Consider the following 24,623-nt stretch of genomic DNA (forward strand, 5'->3'; position numbering starts at 1 on the left):
ATAACATTTAGTTTTTTAATCCAACTGGTATTTACTGAATCAGGGTCTATATTATGTTACGTGGTATCCAAAGAATTTTTTCTTTTTTCTGAAGTTGATGATTGAACTAGAAATCCATTATGATTACAGAGGAATAACAGAAAAGAAGGGTTGTAATATTGAAACTGTTGCCATGAATTCATTCTGGTTCTCAGAAAACTGTAGACATGCTGTTCAACCAACATTCTCACCTCAAGTTTAAACAAGTTGTCGCTCTTATAGAAGAAAAGAACTTTTGTGTCTTGGTGGTAATAATATTCACTGCTCTGTATTAAGTGTTAAAAAGTAGTTTCTGAAGAAGTAGATATCAATTCACAGATAGAAGTGTCTGAAAGGTAATCATTGCTTAATGTGTCGTTGACTACACCACCAAGCTGAAGTGGGCTTGTATTAACTCAGCATGCAGATCCAATACTTCAACAAATTTTGAGACTTGAAGCCATTCTCTCTCTTGACCACCAGAGTGGAAACTGCTGCTTTTCCAATCATTACAGCATGAATGATGGTTATATTTTGCTGAAAAATCCATTTGTCAACATGCACTCTTTGGTATGACGCCTCTGCCCAGGAAGACAATCGCAAAACTTGCTATAGTGTTGTTTTCTGGCATAGTGAACACTTTTGTGGAAGATACCTGGGAAAAAAATTTATCAGAGCAGCAGGTGTCCTTCTGCCTGGTTAGAAGAGACTGATAGGACTTAGACACGGCTAAAATCTAGCTGCGTGTGCATTTCTCATTCTCATAAAAGAATGTGCAACATCCAAATGTATTTACAAACAAATCAGTCAGTTGTTTTGTTGTATTATAATTACTGCTGTCTTCAAAAGAGGCTTTTAAAATTTATAATTAAAATAAAGGTTTTTCCTTTTTTGATAAAAATTCAAATACCAAGATGAAGCATTTAACAATGTTTAGAGATTGTTGGTTAATGATGAAAATTAGTTGAATTACCAGAAACTCGGTGTGTCTTCTACACACTATAGAAATACAGTTTCTGAACAGGGTTTGGGAAGTACATTTTATGCCACCTATTAGTTCTACTCCAAGTTTATTAGGACTTCTTGTATTCTCTTTCAAAGGATATGATTCATTCTTTAATACGTCGTCATCTTTCCCTAACCATATATCTATGACTCGTCCCGGAATTAAAAAAAAAATTGAACTGTTCAAGCCCACTCTACCTGGAAGAGAGGAAAGGCTACTTTAGTCACTATTTTCTTTGAAATACATTTTTCTTTACATCTTGTATTTCAGTTTCTCACTATTGATTTCTTTTCCTCTGCTTCCAAAAATTGACAGAATCTATGGATTTTGTTCAGCATGTTCTGCCACACCTCCTGGTAGGAAAGAACACACTTCACTGGCTTTTTTCGGTTTGACTGTTGTCACAAATAACTATGCAGTCATAATTAGTGCTTGATTTCTTGTCTTTAGATAAAGTACTTGAAAGATACAAGAAGAAACAGGCAAGGTTTTGGCTTAACTTAGTAACAACTCCCTTTATAACTTTTGAAAATGTCTGATTTTCTGTTGTAAACCTAAAATTGCATTACTGTTTGTGGGAGCAGAGAGTTTGGATTGTTTACAATAGCTTTTCAGTCAAGATGATCATATCCAAATTGTTTCTTGGGTCCCAAAGACCACTCCCATACTTCATGATACTATAGAGGGACGCAGGACTCAGCATGTTGTATTTATGGCTTAGATTTCACAGTCACATATTAAAAATATACAAGATTAATGAGGGGAAAAGACATAATAAGAATCTGGATAAATCTAGTCTTACCAGCTAGGGAATGTCAGAAAAGCCATATCCCAGGTGCCAGCCGAGGGCCAAATGTGCAAGCAAGTCTTTCTAAGGATGAAAGCCTCAGAGTTGCTTTGTTCTCTTTTCTGCACACAGGTGTGTGGTGCATACTTTGTTCCAAATTTTTTTATGATATAAAGATTTTGTTTTTAATTCTACCCTCCATGTTTTCTTTTTCTTTCTTTATCTTCCTTTCCCAGTGACTGCACACACTCACACTCATAATTTTTTTTTCTCTTTCAAAGTGTGTGTGTGTTGCTAGATTGCTTGCTCCAAGAAGGAAGAAACTTTTTTATCTCCAGCAAAGTTATATTTGTTAATTGATGCATCAAGGGAGACCACACACAATTGGATGATGATTTGGGGGGAAGTTCTAAGAAAATTGCAGGTCTCTTTTGATCAAATATTTTCAGGAAGAAGGGACAATTCAGTGATTTTTTTTACTGCTATATTGATTTTACATTTATTATATTTTGCACGAAACATTTTATATAGGGGGCTGGAGGAAAGAAACGGGTACAGTTACCACTGGGGAGAAAAGTAGTCACACTTTAGTGAGGGGCAGAGCGTGCTTGGTGTCCTGTGGTTGCACAATGTCTGTTTTTGTCTCTTCAGGCTCGATGTTGGAGTGTTCTCATTTTTGTCTTGTCCTATTGTGCTCAAGGAGAGTCCTCATCATATGTTACTGTTTTGTAAAATTTCTTATTAGCAGAAAACTGTTAAAACATCCGCTTGTCCTGTTGTCATAAAATACCTATTAGAATGCTTTGTATACAGTTTGTAATTTATAGTAGTTGATTCACCATTTCCTGGCCCCACTGTCAGTGACAAGGACAAACATTGCATCAACAACTCTACCTAGCCATAATCATTCTGGTAGAGTTTCTCCTTTTCTGAGGTCAAATGTTAGAGATGTCTGAAGTACAGCCCTACCTTTTCTCAAAAGGAATGATAATCAGATGTTACTGCAGAATTTAAGGAATCTGAGTACTTACCTGTCCCTCTGTGTTCCTCAAGTGAACACTGGAGCGAGATAATCTACAGCGAAGGAGGCTCAGTGCTGGTTAGTCAAGTGTAAATACAGAGTATGAGTGAGTACACATCGCTGCTTTATGAGCTCAGCGATGATGGTCTCAGCTATCGAGAGTTCATGGGATTGAGAGAGAGACAAGCCTTCCATTGGTTACGGTTAATCAAACCTTCCTGTTAGACTTGACTCAATTTCCGTGTAAACAGGGTTGAGTCTTAAAACTTTCTACATAACCAATCCCTATTCTGGCCCTGAAGACCCTTTGTCCCTGAGTTTCTCTCTTTCTCCCTTTTATTTCCTCCTTCCTTTCTCTTCGTAGTCCATTGGAAATTTTAATTAACATTTTGCCTTCATTGGCCACACCAAGTTGAAACTTCTCTTGGTGTTCTTTCTGGGTCATTCTCAGTTTAGGCTGAGCATTCGCACTTTTATTATATATAATTAATCCATAAAAATAGGACTGTGTTCCTTGTGTAGCTTTAAACACTTTAATAAATATAATCATGCTTTTACATACTGGTGTGGATCTTGATTTTTCACTTTACATTATGCTTTTGATACCTACCTACTTGAATATATTTACACTTAATTATTTTACCTCCTGTGCCATAGTAAAGGGTATGTTAACTTCTAGATATATAATCTGAACGTCTCTAGTCCTCACTCTAGGGTCAGTCTTGACTGTTCAAATCTAACCCTCCCTCAGTGACTGCACGTGGTCCGGCCCTCTCCCGAAGTTTATATAAGGATTTCCAATAATGCTTCCACCCAACTAATTGTCAACTATCACAGGAATTCATGAGCTTTCAGTGACTTCTGTAAAAGATATTTGCTGATGTACTCCAAGAAAAATTATGCTTGAGTGAAGCAAATTAGCTCCAATTCTTAAAAAAAAATCTTGTTTGACAGACTTTTATGAAACTGTTCACTTTTTTTTTTTTCTGAGTTCAGCTGGAAGGAGGAGTCTGTCACTAGAATTAAAAATAACTCTGTCCTTAGAATTCCATAATGGTTAAGAAAGTTCAATAGAATAAAACTGTTTAAAGATCATAATGCTACAGCTACAAAAGGACTTAGGTATAAAATATTTGGAAGATGAGTTCTTTTTTATCTGCTTTCATTGTGTCTAATCATATAAAACAAGAATTTGGAGATTAATAAGGTATAAAATGTTACACTGACATTGTAGTTCTTAATATGTATTCCGAAATTTAAAACTGCTGGAAAATACACATTCTCATTTTGTGATATATTAGATGACCTCTTTTTAGTGGCTTCTTTTCCACCATCCACACAAGCTGAATGACATGCTTTCTTTTCTTTGTCCTTTTTTTCATCGCTTCTTTCAGGTATTGTGGCATGTTTTGTTGGCAAAGGATGTCATAACTTTTGTTCTCTCTAAAGGAAGTATCTTCACTTTTGTCATAGGGCTGAAAAAAAAGTTTTATTTTTTTTTTTAAAATATAATCTGGTCTATGGGCAGGTGGTGTGCTGAGCTTTAAACAGCTTGATGAATGATTTGGCTCTGCGTAGCAGTGTCAAATAATGTATCTCAGTTGGCAGTCTCAATGAAACAGAATAAGGCAGCCAGTTTTCCATTATATATTAGAATCCTTGTGCCTACTCGACTTCCAGCTGTGCATGCTAGCATAAATCCTGTCCTTGCTCTCCTTCTGCCAGTAATTCACCCAGGGCTGCCCATTCAAGTCTGTTTACCTAACGATTGCATTCACCATCAGGAGCCACTCCTGTAACTGCAGCAGATGTATGTTCTTTACTTGCTGATCTACTAAGTCGTATTATTCTAATCAACCTATTTTCTGGGAATAATAATGAAGGATGGAGGGAGTTATTGCCTTTTAAAACCCTCTCTTATGAAGGGAATAGATAGTTTAATCTTAAGAAACTGGTGAATTTGCACTTACACTTCAATAAGTATAACAATAATACTAAATACAGCAATATTGATATCAACCTTTTCACCATATTTTCTCTAGAATTATGCTTTAATTTTTCTTGATAAACAAATAGGGCAAAATCCACTCATCTAAAGGAGCAATTATATTATTTAAGGTGCAGAGAACTTCTTCATGACACAATATTTGCCTTTTAATTTTACCCTGTAGACCACAGTGAGATGTTTAAAGAGAAGAATTTAGTTTTTATTGCATACTGTTTAATTCATGAAGACATTCTTAGGAGATAATGGAGGATGTACTGGAATGAAGACGTGAACAGTATTGCATCAATGTTTAGATTGATCACTTGATATATTGTTTAATTCAATAAATCCAAAATGTTATTAAAATTATTATTTCTTTAATACAGCAACTGTGCAATGTTAAATTATTCATGTGCTTTGTATTTTATTTCTGTTGTTTAGCACTTACCTATGGAATAAAATCCTAATGCTTTTGCACACTGGCTCATTGTGATCTAGCCGTTACCTGCCCTCATTCACTTTCTGTTCCTTCCATGTCTTCTCCGTCCAGCTGGCTGTGAGCTAGTCCCCTTCCACACTGTCCTATCTCAGATCTGTAGCCTTTTGTACATGTTGCTCCCTGTTTCGAGAATGCCCAGCTCTTCCTTGTAAATCTTCGTTCTTTCAGATTGGCTTTTCAAAGAGAAGACATACAGATTTAATGACAAAAAGAATTAGAAATTCTCGAACTATTTTTCAAGAAATAAAGGGGAGAGAATAATAAAATGAGTCCTCATGTACAGATCACCTCATTTGGTAATTATCAACTTATGTCCAATCTTTTTTTCTCCATATTAGTGCATCCTGTTCCATCATTTTTGGAGAAAACCCCAGATAGCACCTAAGTTCATCTATAAATATTTTAATGTGTATTTTTAAAACAATGAGGGCTATTTATAACGTAACTCCAATACCATAATTCTTTAGTATCATTGAATGTAAATGACGAAGTTTTTCTCTGACTTTATTTTTCTTCTTTTCAAATTGATTGTTCAAATTAGGATCCAAATAAGATCTCGGTATTGCAATTGGTTGATTTGACTCTTAGTTTTATTGATTCTCTCTTCATCTCTCTCTCTTTTTGTTAATGTTTATTTGTGGAAGGAACTGGGTCATTTGACTTGTAGAGTTTTTACAGTCTGTATTTTATTTTTTGAACTCCCATTGTTTTGTATATTCCTCTATGTGTTAATTCTACAAGCATGATCAGATTCAGGTTTTTTTTTTAAAGAATGTGTCACTGGTGATGTGTGCTTTCATTTGTAGGTACGTAATATCTAGTGTTTTTTTTTAAAGTGATGTTAGCAGTCACTGATGACCTCTGCCCACATTCGTTACTTAGGAGTTGCAAAATAGTAATTTTGAAATTCTATTCTTTCATTTTTAGCTAGAATACTTCAATAAAGAGAAATGTTTCCTCATCAACTAACTGGTAAATTTTAGGGTCCATTTGTACAGAAAAGGAAGGGTATATGTGTGATTCTTTCCCTTTACATCCTACTTTTTAAAATAAAGCTTTCCTGGCACTAGGTTCTACGTAATTTTCTAGTTCACCAGCATTTTCCAGGAGTTGCCAAGGAGTTGCTGCTGCTGCTGTTGCTATAAACTCGTGAGTAACAACATATAACTGTCCCTTCTTGGCCAGTTGACTGAGTCCTTTTTCCTTGTGTTTTGTTATGACAGAATGTTCCAGTATTATCTTGCGCATGTCCTGCTCCAGACCTGGAATCAGTCATTTTCCCAAGGAATTGTGGCTCTTTTGTGGGACACACTATTTAGAAACTGCGATGTGGTTGCTAGGGATTCTCATTGTTACTGGGTTGCTTACTGGTCCCTAGGTAGTACTGGTAGACAAAATTAGGAAGTAAGCAATTCTGTTTTCATAAGAGGTAATTTATTAGAGTTCTTATTGTCACTTTTGATTCAAATGCAGTATAACGTGGTTTCAACTTAAACCAATCAATCTTACCATCTTTATCGCTTTTTCATGCTAAAAAATGGTAGTTCTCAATATCAATACAATTGCTCACTTACTTTATTCTGCAGCACACTATAACTGCTTCATAATAGTAATACTAACACCACCACCAACACTATGATTTCTTAGAAGCCATTTATATATTTTTGCAGTTCTTTTTGTCCTAAGGCTGTATCTCGCTATGGATGTTTAGTCAAATTACTGCTTTTTAATGTCACTTGTTTTTTCTCTGTGTGGTTATTAGCACCAAATGGTTACAGTTCAACTCATTTGTTTTATGGTTGCTCTTTAGGAGTTGTTTTTAAAACACTTTTAAATTTTCTCTTATGATTGCATAGATTCTTGACAGTGTTCCAGAATATAATTCTATCGATTAAGGAACATTCAGAGAAATCTTACTCTATGTGCATCCTTTCTATTCTGTTCTCAATCTCTCTCTGTAGGTAACCATCTCTACAAATTATGTCCTATCTTTGTATGCTTTAATATAAACTACCTACCCACCCACCTACCCTCCATCGTTTCCTCTTCCTAGATAAGTCATAGCATTCCATGTACAGTTTGTTCTAACTTATCTTTTTAGATTTAAAAGTACATCTCCATAACAGTATGTAGAGAGAGTTTTTTCCCACTATTTTACATCTGCAGGGAGCTGCATTGCTTGGCTGTCCCCTGATTTATTCAACTAGTACACTGATGATGGATATTTTGGTATTTTTATTCTTTCGCTATTGTAGATAATGCTGTAGTGCGTAGCCTTGAATATAAATATTTTTAAATCTTTGCTTGTGTGTCTTTGATATAAATCCCTGGAGAGAAATTGCTGGGTCCAAAATTACCTTGTAATTTTACTAGGTAGTGCCAAATTTGCCACATCTCCTGGGAGAAGTATCACTTTGCATTCTTACCCAAATGTGGGAAGGGATAAATTGGGAGTTTGACATGTGCAGACATTAAGTACTATATATAAAATAGATGTACAACAAGTTTCTATTCTATAGTGCAGGAAACTATATTCAATATCTTGTAGTAACATAATGAAAAAGAATATGAAAAGGAATATATGTATATATATGCATGACTGAAACATTATGCTGTACACCAGAAACTGACACAACGTTGTAAACTGTACTTCAATTAAAAAAAATGTGACTGTGTCTGTTTCTCTATCAGCAGAATGTGTTGTCAAAATGTGGATTTTGCAAAACTGACAAGTGAAAAATTGCATCTCAATGTAGTTTTAATAGACTGAGGTATAATTACCTTCGGTTAAAAAGTACAGATCTTCAGGGTACCTTTGCATGAATTATGGTAAATGTATTCATGTGTGCAACCCACACCGATCTGTAGAATGTTGCCCTTGCTCTACAGAGTTCTCTGTGAATTTCTACTCAGTGCTCTGCTCCCCAGTGGTAACCAGTATTCTGACTTCTGTCACTAGATATTTGTTTTGCCCTTTCGTAGCTTCATATAAATGGGATCATACAACATGTACTCTCTTGTTCTGACTCCTTTTACTCAAAATAATATTTTTGTGATTCATCCATGTTACATGTGTGTCAGCTTTTTATTGTGGAGTAATATTTCATGGTATAAATATATCAGACTTGTTTATAATCCTGTCTAGTTGTTAAAGTTGTTTTAAAAGTTGTGCCAATAATAAGACGGCAGCTATTATTAACAAGGCTTCTTGGAGATACATTTTTGGGGGCAAATACCCAGGACTGGAAATGATAGAATCATAAGAGACAGAAATACTGAAGTTCACAAGAAACTATTGAAGTTTTTCAAAGTACTTGTACCAGTTTGCATTTCTACCAGCAATATGAGAGGTCCAGTTGCTCCACATCCTTTTCAATATTTGGTTGTAATCTTTTTAATTTTAGCCATTCTAGTGGGTATATGTCAATATTTCATTGTGATTTTATTTTGCCTTTCCCTGATGACTAAATTTTGAGAATCTTTGACTATTTTTACATTCTTTTCTGATGTGTGTTGCACCAGATCTTTTTGAGAGAAATGTTGCTTCTTTATGTATTCTGAATATCGGTCCTTTGTGTCTTTCCCCCTTTCCCTTCGCCCTCCTCTCCCTCATGTTCTCTCACACACACACAATAAAATATGTAAATATACTTCAGTTATTTTTTGACTGTTCATTGTCTTGTGTATTTTGATAAGCAAAGTTTTTGACTTGGAAATCTAGTTTTTAAAGTATTTTCTTTAAAGATTAGTGATTTTTGCATTATAAGAAAACAGCATAACTTCACATTGCTAAGGTTTTTTTTTTTTTTCTCGTACTTTCTCCTGTGATTTTTAGGAGCTTTTTGGTTATAGCTTTTATGTTTAACTGAAATCCTCTCAACTTAATTTTTGTGTATGGTTTGAGAAATTCAAGCCTTATATTTTTTTCCCACATAAATGTTCAACTAATAATGAACCATTTGATGAAAATATTCTTCAATGCCTATTAGGTTTCACTGCCAGTTTGTGGAAGAACAAAGTGGATTTATTTCTAGACTACTGTTACTTATTCATTTGTCTGACTTTATACTAATAGCACACTGCCTTCATTACTATGGTTTGATAATATGTCTTACAATTAGGTATTGTAAGGAATCTAATTTTGTTGTTTATAAACTTATTTTGGCTACTTCAGTTGTTTCATATTTCCATATATATTTTAGCATTGGCTTTTAATTTCTACAAGAAAGATTTCTGGGATTTAGATTGGTATAGCAATGAATATATAGATAAATTTGGAAGAATCAACTCATTTACAATTTTGTGTCTTCCTACCCATTAATGTGGTAGATCTCTCTCTTAGGTCTGGTTCTTCTCAGCAATATTTCATAGTGTTCAGGTTGGAGGTCTTGTATATTTTTGGTTATGTTTATTTCTTGATATATTCTGTCAATATGTATTATTAAATTTTAAAATTATTTAATTGTACATAGAAATACAATTGGTATTTTTTCTTTTTCTTGTCTGAGTCCCTGATATATTCACTTACTAGATTTAGGAGCTTTTTTCATAGATTCATTAAGGCTTTGTGTAAACACACTGAAAATGTCTGCAAATAAAGACAGTTTTATTTATTTCTTTAAAATTTGTATGCCTGCTGTTTGTTTTCTTTGTCTTACTGCATTGGCTAAGACCTCTATTAAAATATTGAATAGAAGTGGGGATAGTAGACATCTTTGCCTTGTTCCTGCTTTTAGGGGAAAGTGTTCATGCTCAGCGTTTCATCATGTATAATGTCAAGTAGGAGGGTTTTTTAGATACCCTTTATCAGATAGAGGCTTTCTTTTTTTTCTGTAAATAGTTTGCCTAGTTGTATTTTAATCACAAAAGAGCATGTATTAAATTTTGCTAAATCGTTTTTCTGCATTTACTGAGAAGATCATGTAAAATTGTTTTTCCTTTTATTAGTATGGTGAATTACATTGATTAATTTTTAAAATATTATCCAAATCTGCATTCCTGGATAAATTCCACATGTTGTGATGTATTGCCCTTTTTGTAAATTAATACATATTTATGCCAATATTTTGTTAAGGATTATCTTATATTCTTTTCAGATTTTGATGGTAGGGTTATTATGGGCTTATTTATTGAGTTGGGAATTGTTTCCCAGGGTGTGGTTATTTTTAGTACTAATGTTGAAAATACTTTAAATATTTATTGGCATATGTATTTTTCTATGGAGATTTTTTTCTTTTCTTTTCTTTTCTTTGCATGTCCTTGGCAAGTAGTTTTCCAAATAAAACTTTGATCTTTTGTATTATTGCATGGGTAAAATGAGTTGACAGGCAGTATTTATTTCTAGGCAGCTTGAGAATTTGATTTTTCCTTTTAACTTAAATTAGCATATATATTTTTGTGGTTTTGTCTCAGTGAACTGATTGAGTTCATTCATGTAAGGTAGATCTTTCAGAAGGCAGACAAGTTGAGTTTTGGAGACCCAAGGTGGGAATGTGATAACCTTCATAGTCTCTGCTGAAGATCAACTCAAGGTGACAGATTATCAATTTATAGGTATATACATTTTAATTTATAGCCTTCTTTATAGCATTTTTAGAAATAAATTGAAAAATTAAGTTCATGGGCACTATTATACAGGAATTTTTAAAACATTCATCAAAGAGAAGCTATTGAGCATCAGAGAAAAATTAGGAACTGAAAGCTGATCCGTGACAGAGGGATGTGGCATGGGGGTGGGGGATGAATGAATCTGGTTTCATATGGTCAAACGAGCATTTCATAAAAGTCTTTAAAATGTGGAGGAGAGATTGCAGCAGGGTGAGACTGAAGGCAGTTAAGAGGTCATAGTCGTTGTTCGGGGGAGATGATGAGAAACAGAACTCTTGCATTGGCAATGAGAATGGAGAGACATTTTGGACGGACATAGGACATACGTGGTAAAGTGACTTCAGGAGGGATGGCAGTATACTGTGAAACAGGAGTCAACTGGTAAGTTTTCAAATTGTTGACATCACTGTCTACTAGAATCTAGTCTGAGCAACAATGATCTCACAGTATAATTCATAAGAATAGAATTTTCTGAAATAAAAAAAAGGAAAAAGCTGAATACTTCAGACCCTTTTTGGAGATGACAATGGTCCTGTGGGTCCAGTGCCTCTGTCTGCTTCTAGTTGTGTATCCCTTCCATCAGATAAAAGTAGAATAAAAGAGGGATTTGAGTATTAAGATTATTTTTAAGGGAAATGAGTTGCATGCATTGTAGAGTAGGGGTAAGTACTTGAGCCCTCATAAGTGATTTCACTTTGTATAAACTCTTTCAAGATAATTGCTGTCAAAGTGACTTTTGAAGAGTGGAGTTTAAGGTTTTTTTTTTTCCTTTTTTTTTTTGAAAACTTAGTTTAAGTGAAAACAGGTTTTCCTGGGTACTGAAGTGTATTGGCATAAACGTATTTCCTGGCCATATGGATTGTAAAATAAGTTGGGGTGTTGAGAATTAAATGAGATAATTTATGCAAAGTCCCTAGCATAATGGGCACATAGTAGGCATTCCATAAATAGTGACTCTAGGACATAAATTCTGAAATCATTAACTTAAAATGCTGTAGTTACAAACATGAATATGGATGTAATTGTTCAGGAAGAGCACATGAGAAAAAGAAAATGATACAAATCCAGGAAAATCTGGCATCTTAGAACAGACAGTGAGAATCTGGCGAAAGAGGAGAAAGCAGTGGTCAGGGAGTTAGAAGGGGAACAAGAATAGGGCTGCGTCATGGGAGCCAAGGTTTTACGAAGGAAGGAGTGATCAGGCTGGGAGGTGCTCTGGAGCAGGACAAAAAGTGTAGAAATGAATTTGTCCACTTGGAAGGTCATCTGTGAGTTTAGCAAACCTGGATCCATCTGGCACTGGGAGAAAAAAAGGGAAAAATCAATTTGAGTTTTTCAGTTTCTCTTTGAGAGAAACCACATGAAGGGACTACACAGAGGAGAGACAAAGAAGTTGGTTGAATGGCTTTGTGATATTTTGAGAGAAGGAATACTTGGGTACCCCTTAAAACTCTCTGGTAGTAGATAACTGGTGACAGGAACTTGGCAGCTCAGTTGCCACAATCAAGCTTTAGGAGACATAAAGCTTCCTAATGAAAGAATCTCCTTGGGTAAATCATCACAAGCCAAGACAAAATCATAAACCTGCTGACTTTGAGCTGCTCAAGGGCAGAAGCACCATCTTATTCATCTGTGTATCAAGCAACTATCACAAGGCTTGTCACTTAGTTGAGTCTTAAAAAAAAAAAAAAGACTTAAAATTTAAAGTGGTTTGTTTTTGAAACTGGAACCAGAATTTTAACTTTATGGTTTATTCAAAAGAGAATATGTGTCAAATTTGGGACTAGGAAAAGAGTGTTGCATTCTTAATTCTTAGGACTGGAAAATAGATGAAAGGTGTTTCTTGATGAAAGTCATTGGCTGCATTTAAACTTTTGCTTTGCCTATTTAGGCTCTTTACTTCTTTTACTACAAAAGAGCTTTGCCTCTCACTAGGTTTTATGAGTAGAGAAAAAGAAGTAGCTATGTGAGCGAAAGCATAGTGCCTAACAGGGATAGGAATTAAAGTTAAAAAAAAATATGTATATACACACACACACACACACACACACCTAGTTTAAGTAAAAATATAAAAGTGAGAGACAAGAGAGTCAGGTCAGTTTTTAGAATGAAGCTACCCTATAACTACATGATTGTACTTAAAATTTTTCTTTATAGAAATGCAGATACCCTCTTCAGAAAAGTTTTAATACCTGATTAGTTCAAGTATATTTTGAAATTTAAAAAAATTTAACTACATTTATGTCAAAAAAATTATTCCTTTATAAGAAACTTCTACGCTCTTTTTCGAAATGATTCATTGACAAATTTATGTTCCTGCCAGCAGTGTGAGAATTCCAATTGCTCCACATCTTCACTAACATTTGATATGGTTGGGTTTTAAGATTTTAAAGACATTTTAGCCATTCTAATTGGATGATGTTTTAATGTAAATTTCCCTAATGACCGATGATACTAGGCATATTTTCATGGGCTTATTTGCCATCTCTATCACCTCTTTGATGAAGTATCTGTTAAAACTTTTGTGTGTTTTTTAATTAAATTGGAGGTTTAACAAAATACTTTTGAGAGTTCTTCAGAGATTTCTTACACCAATCTGTGATCAGATGATTTGAAAATATTTTCTCCCAGTCTGTGGCTTCTCTTTTAATTCTTTCAACTAGTTGCTTTGAAGAGATGTTCAGGTTGAATTTATCAATTTTTAATTTTATGTATATTTTAGTGTCATGTCTAGGTTAAACATGTGTACTATATGATCCAGCCATTTGAGTACTAGGTATTTATCCAAAAGAAATGAATGTGAATGTCCATTTAAAGAGGTACATGTGAATATTAATAGCAACTGTATTTGTAATAACCCCAAACTGTAAATAACTCAAGTGTCCATCAACCAGTGAATGGATAAACAAGTTATGATATATCCATACAATAAATTCTACTCAGCAATAAAAAAAGAAATGACTATTGCTAGATACTACAGTATGCATGTTCTCAAAATAATTCTGCTGAGTGAAAGAAGCCAGGCAAAAAGAGTGCATGATCTATTTCTATTTATATAAAATTCCAGAAAATGCATGTTGATATCTAATGAAAGAAGACATATTAGTGGCCATTTGGGGGAAAAGGAGGGCTGGTAGAAAGGGCATGAGCAACTTTTCAGGGTGAGGGATATGCTTATTATATTGATTATGGTGATAGCTTCGTATGTATATTTTTATGTCAAAACATATCAAATTGTACACTTTAAATGTGTGCATTTTATTGTACTTCAATGTGTACCTTACTAGTATTGTAGATAAAATAGCTTGCAAGAAAAAAAAGAAATCCAATCTTTGTTAATTATTCCTTAGAATTATCTGGGAGATGTAGCACTTAAAGTAACATTTTCTGGCCATCCACTTGAAGCTCTTCAGACCCATTGGAGTGGATATGACTCACCATTAACAATAAAGAGATAAAGAATAACCCATAGTAGGAAATAATGGCTGTTCCTAGTAATGAATAAACAGAAAGAGAACAAGTCAGCATCAAAGGGTGAAGAATGATTAATTTTAACTTACTACTTAAAAAATTAGAAAAAAAACAGAGGTTAATCAGAGATAGTAGATAGAAGTGTCTTATAACTATTACTAAATAGAAATTAGAATAATAGATGCAGATGATTAGGGAAGTACAGAAGAAAATATAAATATTTATGATATGAAATTAAATTTTGGAAAGAGTTTGCTTAATACTAGCTTAATAAAGGAAGAGTGGAGTTCAATGAGAAATGGATCATTAACTATAACAAAATGCTTGTAATATACAGAGACAGATTATTGATGACAATGACGATGTCAGTGGTAATGAATGCAAAAAGCAATTACACTTTTTATATATTATTTTTTCAAATTCTTAACTGCTCTTCTCTAGGCTGAATTTGTAGGGTTTTTCTATTAAAAAATTGTGTATGTCAAGGACTTCAGTACTGCAATGATACCATAATTACAAAATAATCATTAAAAGCTAGAAAGAACATAGAAAAGACACTATTAATGCAATGATTTTTTTCAGTGTTTAAATGATTTATAAAAAGTTTTTGAAAATTTATTATTTACTACACTTCTGGTTAACAAAATGTATTCATGAAACAACAAACTTTCGAATACTGATTTAGCCATCTTAGCAATGTAGAAATATTATGAATTATCAATAGGTTTTCTAAATTCTACTGTATTAGTTTCACAAAAATTAGTGCATGAATATTAAAAATTTATATTAATATTTTTAAATTTATACTTATCAAAAATGAAATGTAACTAATTTTAAATTAGTCGGTTTTTAAGCATTTTCATCTTATTATGAAAGTTAATACATGATCAATTTAAAGAATTTGAAAAAATAAAGAAGCACCAGAAATTAAATCTTACCTGCAATTTACCGTTTAAAGATAACCACTGTTAAAATTTTTGTATTTTCCTTTTAGTCTTTTTCCTTACTCATGATGTATAAGAATACTTAATAGGTAAATTTTGAACATGTTTTATTAGTTGCATTCTATGTATATACTTTTGTACATTATACTTTTCACTTAATATTATACTAAGTAACAACCTACTTCTCTTGGAAATATAATTGATACACTTTCTTTGGAGACAATTTTGTATATATGTCAAAAGCCTCAATATATTCATATTTGTCCACTTATAGGAATTTATTCCTCTGAAATTTAATGATGCTCATAAGTATTTATGTACAAGTTTATCACAGCATTATATAAAAACAAATGAAAAATAAAACTAAAATAACCCTAACAATTAGTAATCAGTTGCTTTATTCAGTCAAGAGACTACCATGAAGTTGTGAAACTTGTGTTTTTAAACAATAGGTAATATTCTGAGGAAGCGTTAGTATTAATAGACTTAAGAAATCAATCAATTTAATTATACTAAAGAAATAGAAATCTTAACATATTAAACAAGATATGTTAAATGTATACACAATATGATCTGTGTGGATGTGTGTGTATATTTGTATAATCTGAGTCTAGCTTTCAGAATGGAAGCTGCAGACAGTGGAGGAAGGTGGGGTCATTGTTTTCTAAAAGCACATGACTGCTATTCAAAGCCTGCTCTGCCTACCATCAGAGATGTTACCTGAGAGAGACAAAGTTCTAGCTGGCTATCCATTTGTCTCTCATATGGTAATTTCTAAGTGAGGGACTTGCTGGTGATATTTATCTTTTCCTCTATTATTTTTTTATCTTCCTAATATTGTATATGTAATTTTTTATAAGCAGAAAAAATGATTTTAAAACTTTATGTGTTAATAATTTGCATCTGTCATTAAAATCACTGAAACGATATTTTTATAGTTGCGTTACATTCCATTATATTGTTGTGATTTACTTTATAAATTCACTAGTGGTAATATTTAAATACTTTGTTACTGTTGCTGCTGTCTTTTAAATAATGCTCTCAAGATCATGTATGTGGGTAAAACATTGTCTTGGATTATTTCATTAGTCCCCCAATTTTTTTTTTTTATGAAGGAGCTCTGACTCCTAACCCTCAGTGAGGTAATATTTATTAGAGCATAGTTTTAATGAAGGAAAAGTCATAAAAATATTTAGCTGTATTTAAGCCTCTGACCACAATTTGAGTTAGCTGTATGAAGAGTATGCATTAGTGGTCATTTGAATGAGAGGTGGATGAAGAAAGTGCAAATTTGTGTGCCCTGCTGCTGGAGGGGTCAGCTCTGTTGTATCTGTAATGATGCCATTCTTCATTGGCTTAGAAGCTCTAGTTAAGCCTTTGGGGAAAAAAATTGTGATACGGCCTTGGGTTTTTTGGAAGCCTGTAGCAACAGAATAGCTAGCAAGAAAATTTACATTTAGGAGAGTCACATAAATGAGCAAAGCTTATAGTTATTTTAAATAGCTCAGTTAAGTGATTTTAGTTCTTATGGATTTGAAGAACGTAATGCCATCTTTATTGTGAAACCTTCAGTGTTTTCTAACTATATACGGTGAAGTTATACCAGAAAAAGCTACCACTAGATTATGTTAGTCAAAGTAAAGAGCAGATTTCTCTTGAAAAAGTAATGCCAATTTTTTGTGGTGTATTTTGGTATTTATTTAATTATTTCTAATGAGTCTGACCCCAGTGCTGGAATTGTGAATATAATGGGAAACTGGAAATTAATAAGTTTCAATTATAGAAAAAAACAGATAATATTTTCTTCTTTATGGGTTCTTCTCATTGTTAACAATTTTAGCACACATATTTAGATATATGCTTGCTGCTTCATTCCTGTCTTCCTGAAAATAATGGTAAATAGATTGCAACAGAGATTAGAGTTGCTTTTCAAAATCCATTCTCCCACAAAGGCTCCAGTTTGGCTGGTTACCTTGTCACCCATCTAGAAGTTGCTATTCACTGTTCTACCTTGTAATTAGGTTGTGGCCATGGGTCTGAGAGTTGGCAAGTGAGATATAATCAGAAATGCTATGTGTGTTCTAACAAGTCCCTTTAAAAGGCAGGGGTGGCATCTTTCTGTGTCTCTTTTTCCATCCACCTGGTTAGGATGAATGTAATGGCTGCAGGTCTAGTCATATTGGTTCTGAGCTTGAGCATGGAACGTGTGTGCAGTAGAGCAAAAAACCAAGAGCCTGGATCCACACTGCCATATCACCTCCACATAAATCTTGTCCTGTCTACCTTCAGGATAATTGCTAGATATAGAAATAAGCTTCTCTTGTGTTTAAACTGCTAATATTCCAAGTCTATTATCAGAACTAAAATAAATCTTCATTTTGCATAGGCCTAAGGTAAGCCTTTCTCTTTGTATGTTATGAGTGTTTTTAGGCACGTATTACTGATATCACTAGATATCTATAAAGTATCTCTATAAGAGCAGATGCCAAAAAAGAACATCACAGCTCTAGTATTTAACTTAGTATTACATTATTTGCATACAGCTTTTTTGATCTATCCATTTATATGACAAACATCTGAACATGGCCTAAAAATGACAGTTTTAGTTTGTCAATTATTACTGAATTGTGTATGAAACAGAATGCCTCCTTCATTCTGAGTTTCACTCATTCCAAAATGGAACCTGTATCAGGATGGCTGTATCAAAATACCTGATTCAAATTGGTCTTAAGAAAATACATGTGTTTGGAACCATGGACATAATGTTCCTACAATACTGGGCTTACAAAATACAGTGCAACTTGGCCTTCCTGAGTACTGAACTATGGCAGCCCATCACATCCTTTCTTTGCACTAGCAGAACCCCCTTTCCCTATGAGGAATCTATTCCATGTAGACGCTAGTGGGCTCAAGCTGGAAATGCCCAAACTTGTGCTTGGTTTGTATGATTGTTTTAGGGTAGAGCATGTTACTCAATCTGGGAAAATTAGAATACTCACCAAGACTTTTCTGCTCTTTTCTCTTAGGATTACAAGCTCTAGGCCATATAAACCTGAAGCATATAAATCTGGTGCTTGTTTTGCCCACCATGAGGAGAAATCTGGCCTGAATATGAAGCCAAGGCAGAGGAAGGTAAGCCTAGACATGAAGAGAAAGAAGTAGTTACAAGGTAATTTAGCACCTGGATCTGTATATACTTCCAAACTTTTAGATACATGGAAAAAAGATAGTTTCTTTTTTCACTTAGGTTGGTTTGACTTGACTTTCTATCACTTACTTGCAACTGATAATGAGTCTTGATTAATGAAGTTTCTTTCTTATAGAGCAATTATTGTACAAGGGGTATAGTAAGTGAAGTGGAGGAAGGCAGGTGTGCTTTGCTTAGCTGATAGATCTCTTAGATATTTTATAGTTGAATCTTCTGAGACCTCTATGTCTTTGTGTCTTGGGACTCAGACAGTTGTCCAGTTAGTTGGCTCTTTGTCACTGGGCCACTGAACATAACTAGCATAATGCGAGGGACTAAGTATTTAATTACATGAATTGTTATGATTCTATCCAGCTCAACAATTTGAAGAAGGCTATTCCATGATGATAACTAGATCAGCTGGTTTCACCATTGCCATGGAGGGCACCTATAGTGTTCACTAATTATTTTCATTGGACTGGAATCCTTTCACCCCCTTTTCTGGTAAAACATCTCATTTCTTCCTCTCTCTAGTCATTCAGGTAGGGAGGCCAATTCAGTACTCCACTGCCATGGTCAGGGATGGGAATGTACTTTAGACTTGATCCATCACAGTATCTCATTGCCCTGGATACAACAATTTTCTCAAAGCTGGGCATATTCAACCTCCGCTGGGCCAATCAGAGTCATTCCTTGATATTTTCTGTATGGATATAGGATGAGAGACTCTTCTTTGTATCTGTTAAAGAATTAAGCCAACATACATAAAATGGCAGAGCTGAGAAACAATAAAAAAAAATGCTGACTCTATCTTCTGAGTCAACAGGGTCGACATACGTGTGTGCTTCATGATTCTGAGTGCTAATGCACACAGTGTTTTAAGTTGCTGTGATTTGGGTATCTGTCCTTAATAAAATACACTGGTAGTTCAGTACTTGAATACTTAAGTATTGGGCCACAACAAACTTAGCAGTGTCAGTATGGGAGTGAGTGTGCGTATATGCATGTGTGAACACACTTTTGCATGTGTAAGTCTTATAAAAGGTGGATATCTCTGACAAATATTTTGGATGGAAAAGGAAGACTAATCTCTCTAAACTCTATATTCTAAACCGAGTTATGGAAGCTCTTTCACTTTATTGTAATTGCTTAAAAATATTAGTCTGTGTGTGTGGTTACTGACTTGAACCCTGAGAGGGGAAAAAGTTTGAAAATTCTACAGGCTTCTTGACATGATAATATGGGCTAAGCAAGCCAGGACATTTGCAAAGTGCTATGAATTTGCTAATGTTTCTTTTGCTGGTTAATTTTAAGGTCAAAGGCTTTGGTTATATTTTAATGAATCCTTGAAATTATGTTAGAATGGCTATGAAAATGGTACATGAGGGAAATAAATTGCTAACAATGCTGATGCCATTTTTTAAACTGAATTATAGTGGAATTTACATGCTGAAAATATCAGAGTGCAATAAAAAAGTCAAGTGATAAACTAAATCATAGGTAGAAGAAACTAATAACACTCTATCATAAGAAGCGGTTCCTATTTACAGGCACTCCAGGCATATCATGTGCTTACTTTGCAGCTTTGGAATGCTGGATCCTCAAGTGAGGTGTGTGTCAGGAGGGGGACAGGGCCAGAGCCCTGTCTGCCCTGTTGTGCCGTCTCTTCAGTCACATGTTAGGGAATGAAGAAGGTTCTTCATTCCCCAGCCTTCTACTCTTGACCTCAATATGGAACATATCCCCCCTTTCCTTCTTACTGTGGCTTCTTGCTCTGCCAGGGTAATGACCCTTACTGAAGGTGACCTGAGGAGCTGTAACTGCAGATGTGACGCCAGGTACTACCTTATTGCCTCCCAGCTGAAAGCCCTTTGCCTGTTCCGTGACACTGCAGTTGGACCCTCAGACTATTTTTGTTCAGCTGGTTTGAGTTAGGCTCTGCTAACAGGGGCCCCTGGAGGAAGATGGTGAACTTGAGGGAGGCTGAAAAGACTTTTCTGGTTTTTGTTATTTCTGTGTGAAGGCAAGCCCATTGACATCCAATGAGTCCTGGAAGTGCTAGGTGCTTGCCTGATTTTGTAGTGGTAAGTGGTCTCCAGAAGGTTCCTTCTTGATCAGAGCAGTGGGTGGCAGATTTCTTCAGTCCTTCATCATCTCCATGGAAGTCTATGTCTCATCCTCAGTGGGAATTTCCGTCTGTTTCCTCCGTTGTTGCCATTTATCTCAGCCCTAGATGTGTATTAATTTTCTGTGTAATGAATTTGCTGTGTAATGAATGACCTCATACCTAGCAACTTAACACACATTTATTATCTCACAATTTCTATGGGCTAGGAGTCCTGCCATGGTATGGTTGGATTGTCTGCTCTGGCTATTGCCAGGCTGCCACCAAGGGGTCAGCTGGGCTGTGGTCTTATCTGGAAACTCAACTTGGGAAGAATCACCTTCGAAACTCATTCAACTTTCTGGCAGAATTTGTTTCCTTGTGGTTTATGACTCAGGGCCCTAGTAGCTCATTGACTGCTGGCTGGAATCCACCCTCAGGTCCTAGAGGCCACCAACAGTGCTCTCCCACATGGCCCTTACCGTAAACAGCTCACACATGGCTGTTGGCTTCTTCAAGGCTGGCAGGGGACTCTTGCTTAAGTCTGCTAAGATGAAATACCATATATAGTAACCTAATCAAGAGAGTAATATCCCATTATGTTTTCCATCTGTTTTTGGTTAGAAGCAAGTCACAATTTTTACCTACACTCAGGAGATTATTAGAGAATGTTATGCATTGAGGTCACTTAGAATATGTCTCCACGGAGTGGTAGCTGTTTTGTGGTGCTGCTGCCTTTGAAACACATTAGAGTTCTTTTATCCCTTTTAGTAGTTAATTAACTTTGACCTACTTAATATTTCTTTTTTTTTTTTTGTATTTCATTTTATTTTTTTAAAATTTTATTTTATTGAGTTATAGTCAGTTTACAATGTTGTGTCAATTTCCAGGGTAGAGCACATTTTTTCAGTTACACATGAACACACACATATTCATTGTCACATTTTTTATCACTGTGAGCTACCACAAGATCTTGTGTATATTTCCCTGGGCTATACAGTATAATATTGTTTATCTATTCTATATATACCTGTCAGTATCTACAAATTTCAAACTCTCAGTCTGTCCTCTCTGACCCCTTCCCCCCGCCCCCCCCGGCAACCATAAGTTTGTATTCTATGCCTATGAGTCTGTTTCTGTTTTGTACTTAATATTTCTTTATATTACATTTTATTTGTTGAAATGACTGGTATGGGTTCTGTGTCATGGTGAGATGCTGAATGATACAGCTCTAACCTTGGTGTGTCCCCTGTGTTGCCTGCTCATTTAGTAGACTCCCTCATAAAGCTAAACTGTGTCGACCCTTGACGATCCCAAACCTTGGACCTTGCTCATGTGGAAGAGCTGAATATTTTACTGATGGAGTCAGAATTGCAGGAAGAGTTGGGGTGAAAAACGCACTCCATCCTTGACATTTGCCTGGTGTGAGCTAGTTCCTCGTCAGTGGGCTATCCTTGTACAGGCAGGCTTTCATTCTCTTCTTTTGCCTGGAGGGCAAGCGGGACCGAGTTAGCTGGGGGCTCTGGAGGGCATGTGCCCTTTCAGAGTGATAAATTAGTTAGCTATTAAACTAAATGTTTCCTGACTTTCAAAATGAGAACATCTCGATGGTCCTTTAACATATTTATTTGCCTTGCTGTGAAGGTAGTCAAGGTCTGCTGGATTTGTGATGTGCTAAATGAATGTTTAGCTGAGGTGCTCAGGTGGTTTTATTGGTAAAGTTAGCTACAAAAATGAAGGCGTGAGGTTACTGGAGGACAATATAACATCCATTAAATTAAATACCTATTAAATTTTCTGAATGGTGGAAGAAGATTTCTTAAAAGCCAGGAAGGGATGAAGCCTTCCAAAAAGTGTAGCAACCTGACACTTAGATTAAGCAAGTTTTCTTCCTGTTGAGATTTCTTTTGACACTATTTCAGGATGTGTTTTGCAGCAATTGAAAACAGCTTGTAGATGTTGATGAAAATAAAGCAAAGATGAGGGAAAGGGAAATAACTAGGCTGTTTGAGATACTAGGAGCTGATGTCATCAGTTCTTGTCTTAGTTTTTCTACTTGCTTTAGATTTGCAAAAGGGGTACATACATCAGTCCTACTTTGCATTTTCCCTGCTATACAGACTTTCAAAAGCAATGTCTTACAAGGTTAATTAAGGAATAAATCAGTCAAAATGCGTCATCAAAAGAGGCCTAAAAACACTACTTTGGTTTTGAAGAAAATGTGTATTTTACGACGCTAAATGATTATAAGCCATATTCAACAGCAAAGCCATATTAACTCTTCAGAGAACATGGTCAAATTGTAATCATCTTGGACTGTGGGCAAAGCAGTGAAGTGCTAGTGTAAATATAGACCTCAGCTTAAATTACAAATTTTATTTTTATTTTTTATTTTTCGAGTTATAAATTTCAAATCACTGAGATACAAGCAATTCACTTTTGGCCTTGAAATTTTATATTTTTGAAATAGAAGAAAATCTTCTACATCATTAGTCAATCGCAAGGGAGCATTCTCTGTTAATATAACTTATATATATGTTGGTTCCTCTGACTTACTTTCCACTAATAAGATTGAGAGTTGCAAAGAAATGGTGAATCAATTATAAAAATACTGTTATTCAAGGGGGGCATGGCTCAGAAAACAGAATCTATGGGGCATTATTTGACAGAAATAAGAAAGTTATCTGCAGGTAGACCTCCTCTGTAGGCTGGACTTAACAACCCAAAGTCAAAGTCTTCTGTCCTGGACCATTTCATATAGCACATTACTGATAACTCTGTGTAGGTAATTTAAATAGGAATTTCTGGTGCTGGTGAGTCAGTTCAAGATGAGCATTTTAAACCTGGGTCTCTTGATAGATGTGTTGTAGAGTGTGCCAGCGGAGGCACAGTGAAGACCCATGTCTCTGGCAGAGTTTCTCTGTCCTCCAAGTACCTCTTGTCCATCTGTTGTTTAAAATATACTGAGAAGAAAAAAGTACTCTGAAATTCAGACGTATATACACACAGCTGATGGGTATGTAGGATTAGTTATAGAGTTGACAGAAAGTAAGTTACTAAGAGACTGGTTAGAAAAAACTCACTGTAGGAGGAGGAAGGAATCTGGCCTGGGGTGCTGGACTTGGCAGCAGGGCTCAAGTTCACAGTTGTTTGTATATAACATGACAGCTAACATTGAAACCTTTACTTACCCAGATGTCTTGCCAGTGAGTATGTGATTTTGGAAAGAAAAGTATGGCATGTATGGATTTAAAGAACTGTCTGTACAAGTCCTATATCACTTTAGGGCCCCAGTAACTTGTTGGGTTATCTCATTATCCTCCCCCCAATTTTTGCATAAACAGATGTATTCTCCTTAATTTCATAGTCTGCATACACAAGAGGAAGTATCAGCAATTTCCTAGATGGTCTCATTTTAAGGTAGTGCTGGTAGCTTGGCCATGGAAGCAGAGCTCTGGCTTAAGGAGAATTGAAGGGGCAAGGGGATGCGCTGTAAGCTTAGAAGTCCAATTAACAATCAGTAGGAAATAGACTCATTATAGACACTCCTATGAGATTCCGCTTGGTGATTTCCACAGATACTTGGAAGAGGGAGACGCTACAAAGAATTGGGCTTCCTAATTGAGTATGGGGGCTCAGAGCACTAAATTTAGGTCTCTGATAATTTATTTTTCTAAATCTACAAATTTAATTTTCTACCAAAAAGGCTACTTTTTCCCCCCCTCAGTCCAAAGATTCAGGCACAGCTATGAGTCTGACTTCATTTATAACTAAAGCTGGTGAGATTTAGAGGGTCTTGGTTAAAATGCTGAATAGCAAACCAATGTAAAAGTCCAGAAAGTCTTAGTAAAATAATGAGAATATCTTAGCCACATAGAATATTTCAGCCACATAGAATCATCGGATATGAAAAGCCTAATATAAAAATGAAATCGTGTCCCAGTTTAAAAAAGAAAAATCTATGCTCAAGCCAGTGAGAGAAGGAGAGGTTA

At 35.1% G+C, this 24,623-nt stretch overlaps 1 protein-coding gene across 3 annotated transcripts in view; it reads left to right on the top strand.

The window, feature by feature from the left end:
* The window catches only part of LOC116663695, a 298,294-nt gene that overhangs the window by 264,781 nt on the left and 8,890 nt on the right, over positions 1 to 24,623 (top strand). The window contains exon 2 of one of the 3 annotated variants that reach the window (XR_004319976.1): positions 18,367 to 18,503. Coding sequence is in view for 2 of the 3 variants with exons in the window: in XM_032479880.1 (XP_032335771.1) it covers positions 18,367 to 18,502 (136 nt within the window). In the remaining variant the exon portion in view is untranslated. Of the gene's footprint in view, positions 1 to 18,366; positions 18,510 to 24,623 lie in introns of those variants that run through there. The other 2 variants (XM_032479880.1, XM_032479879.1) reach the window with 2 other exon arrangements.

The sequence above is a fragment of the Camelus ferus genome, chromosome 5 (assembly GCF_009834535.1).
Source record: "Camelus ferus isolate YT-003-E chromosome 5, BCGSAC_Cfer_1.0, whole genome shotgun sequence".
Taxonomy (NCBI): domain Eukaryota; kingdom Metazoa; phylum Chordata; class Mammalia; order Artiodactyla; family Camelidae; genus Camelus; species Camelus ferus.